Source organism: Acyrthosiphon pisum, chromosome X (assembly GCF_005508785.2).
Source record: "Acyrthosiphon pisum isolate AL4f chromosome X, pea_aphid_22Mar2018_4r6ur, whole genome shotgun sequence".
Lineage (NCBI taxonomy): Eukaryota > Metazoa > Arthropoda > Insecta > Hemiptera > Aphididae > Acyrthosiphon > Acyrthosiphon pisum.
The window spans coordinates 132,368,164-132,370,035 of record NC_042493.1 but is presented as its reverse complement, the minus strand read 5'-3'; the positions used below and the strand labels follow the sequence as shown (position 1 = coordinate 132,370,035).

Below are 1,872 nucleotides of genomic sequence, written 5' to 3'. Positions count from 1 at the left end.
ATAATTTTTTATATTAATATTTTTATTTAGACTGTTTGGGAAAATGGATCCTATTTCTTACGTATGACCTTCAACGATGATTATCCATCGAGTCCACCAAAATGCAGATTTGAGCCTCCATTATTCCACCCCAATGTTTACCCCTCTGGTAAATATAATATAAGCTGTCTTAATTATTCATATCTATAATAGGGATAATTTTAAAATTCAATATGTAAATATTAATCATGATTATTCATGATTCACTAGGTACTGTGTGCTTATCACTATTGGATGAAAACAAAGATTGGCGTCCATCTATGACTATTAAGCGGTTATTGGTGGAGATACAATATCTTTTAAATGAACCCAGCATCGAAGATCCTGCTCAGGCTGAAGCCTATCATATGTATTGGTAATCACTTTTTAATATAAAATATAAGTTTAAAAAAAATTTAAACGGTATGTTTATTATTATAACTTTTTTTAGCCAAAATCCTGTAGAATATTTCAATCGTGTCCGAGTACAAGCCAAAGCGATGTCCAGAGCATAGTTATAGTTGACAGAGAGAAGATCATCCATTTATTTGATTATCCTACTAAAATAGTAACAATCCTGAGTACATTTTTCACTTCTGTAAATCAATAAGAAATATCCAAATGTATCATTACCAACATTAAACATTCAATAGCTTTCTTTTTTTTTTACTTTAAAAGATTATACTTATATTCTTTTTTTTATTATATTATAGCTGTACTTTTATTTATATTAACCACATTGTATTTATAAATATTTTGAGAACAAATCAATTTAATGCTACTTTTCTTATACAAAGAGAAAAACAAGAATAACCAGTCATAATCTACCTTTGTCTTGTTCTTGTTTGACGAACAACTAAAAAGTAAACTAATGATTGGTCACAGTTTACTGGAGCTCACATAGTCACAGAAACAGAACCTAATTGTTAATAATTATTGTTGAAATTGTACTTTGTCATTTATCAATAATAATAAATGATAATGATTTTGTAAAATTACATTTTTTCTTTACACATTTAAAATGGAAATTAATTTTCTTGTACTTTTCTTATTCTTTTTTTTTTTTTACGATTGAGATGTCTTCAAGAATCGGTTAAACTAAATGTTCAGTTTTTGAATATGCTTTTAGATAGTGTCCAGGAATTTTATTTTATCATTTCTAGTTGCCAACACCACTAAATAATCTAAAAAAAAAAAAAAAAATTATATAACAAAATATTACAAAATGACTGTAAATGATCATTGAGTCAAACATTCATTTTAAATTAAGATCTTAGAAAAAACACTTTAAATGCTAATTCAGTTTCCAATTATGCAAGAGATGATATGACTTATATAAAAATGTTCTTCAAATGTTAATCAGTTGACATAATCAATGACCAATATTATAAAAATATTATAACTTTTTTTAGCCAAAATCGTTCAGAATATTTCAATTGTGTCCGAGCACAAGCCAGAGCGCTGTCCAGAGCTGAAGGATGAGTACTTTTTTTCAAAATGTAAACTAATTATGTTATTACAGTAAATTATTCAATAAAAACATTATTTTCACTCAAATACCGGCTTGAATCGTCAAAAGAAAAAAAAATTAATACATTTGTCTTCAATGTATCCTTCATTAATAGTATCATTGACCATTACTTTCATGGTGTAATAAGAACCACTTATCTCTGAACGTTGATAAATGTAAATTTATGCACTTTCATTTAATAAAAAATCCAATCAACTATAATTATTCTATTTCCGCTTCAAATATTAAGCTTGTACCTCAATTTAAGGATTTAGGCATTATTTTCGATTCTAAATTAAATTTTTCCCCACACACTGAAATGATAAAGAATAAGGCTATGCGTA

At 26.7% G+C, this 1,872-nt stretch overlaps 1 protein-coding gene across 1 annotated transcript; it reads left to right on the top strand.

The window, feature by feature from the left end:
- LOC100570299 (SUMO-conjugating enzyme UBC9-B-like) lies at positions 1–533 on the top strand. Its single transcript, XM_029485807.1, has 3 exons — positions 1–148; positions 250–394; positions 470–533. The coding sequence occupies exons 1-3, from the start codon at positions 64–66 to the stop codon at positions 531–533; spliced, it is 294 nt and encodes a 97-aa protein (XP_029341667.1). The 5' UTR covers positions 1–63.
- Positions 534–1,872: the final 1,339 nt, after the last annotated feature.

What these genes read in the sequence shown, in the direction of transcription:
- LOC100570299 (XM_029485807.1), top strand. Translation starts at nt 64, where the DNA reads ATGACCTTCAACGATGATTATCCATCGAGTCCACCAAAATGCAGATTT. An exon ending in CCCCAATGTTTACCCCTCTG is followed by an intron (nt 149 to 249) that starts GTAAATATAATA and finishes ATGATTCACTAG; the next exon opens with GTACTGTGTGCTTATCACTA. An exon ending in GAAGCCTATCATATGTATTG is followed by an intron (nt 395 to 469) that starts GTAATCACTTTT and finishes AACTTTTTTTAG; the next exon opens with CCAAAATCCTGTAGAATATT.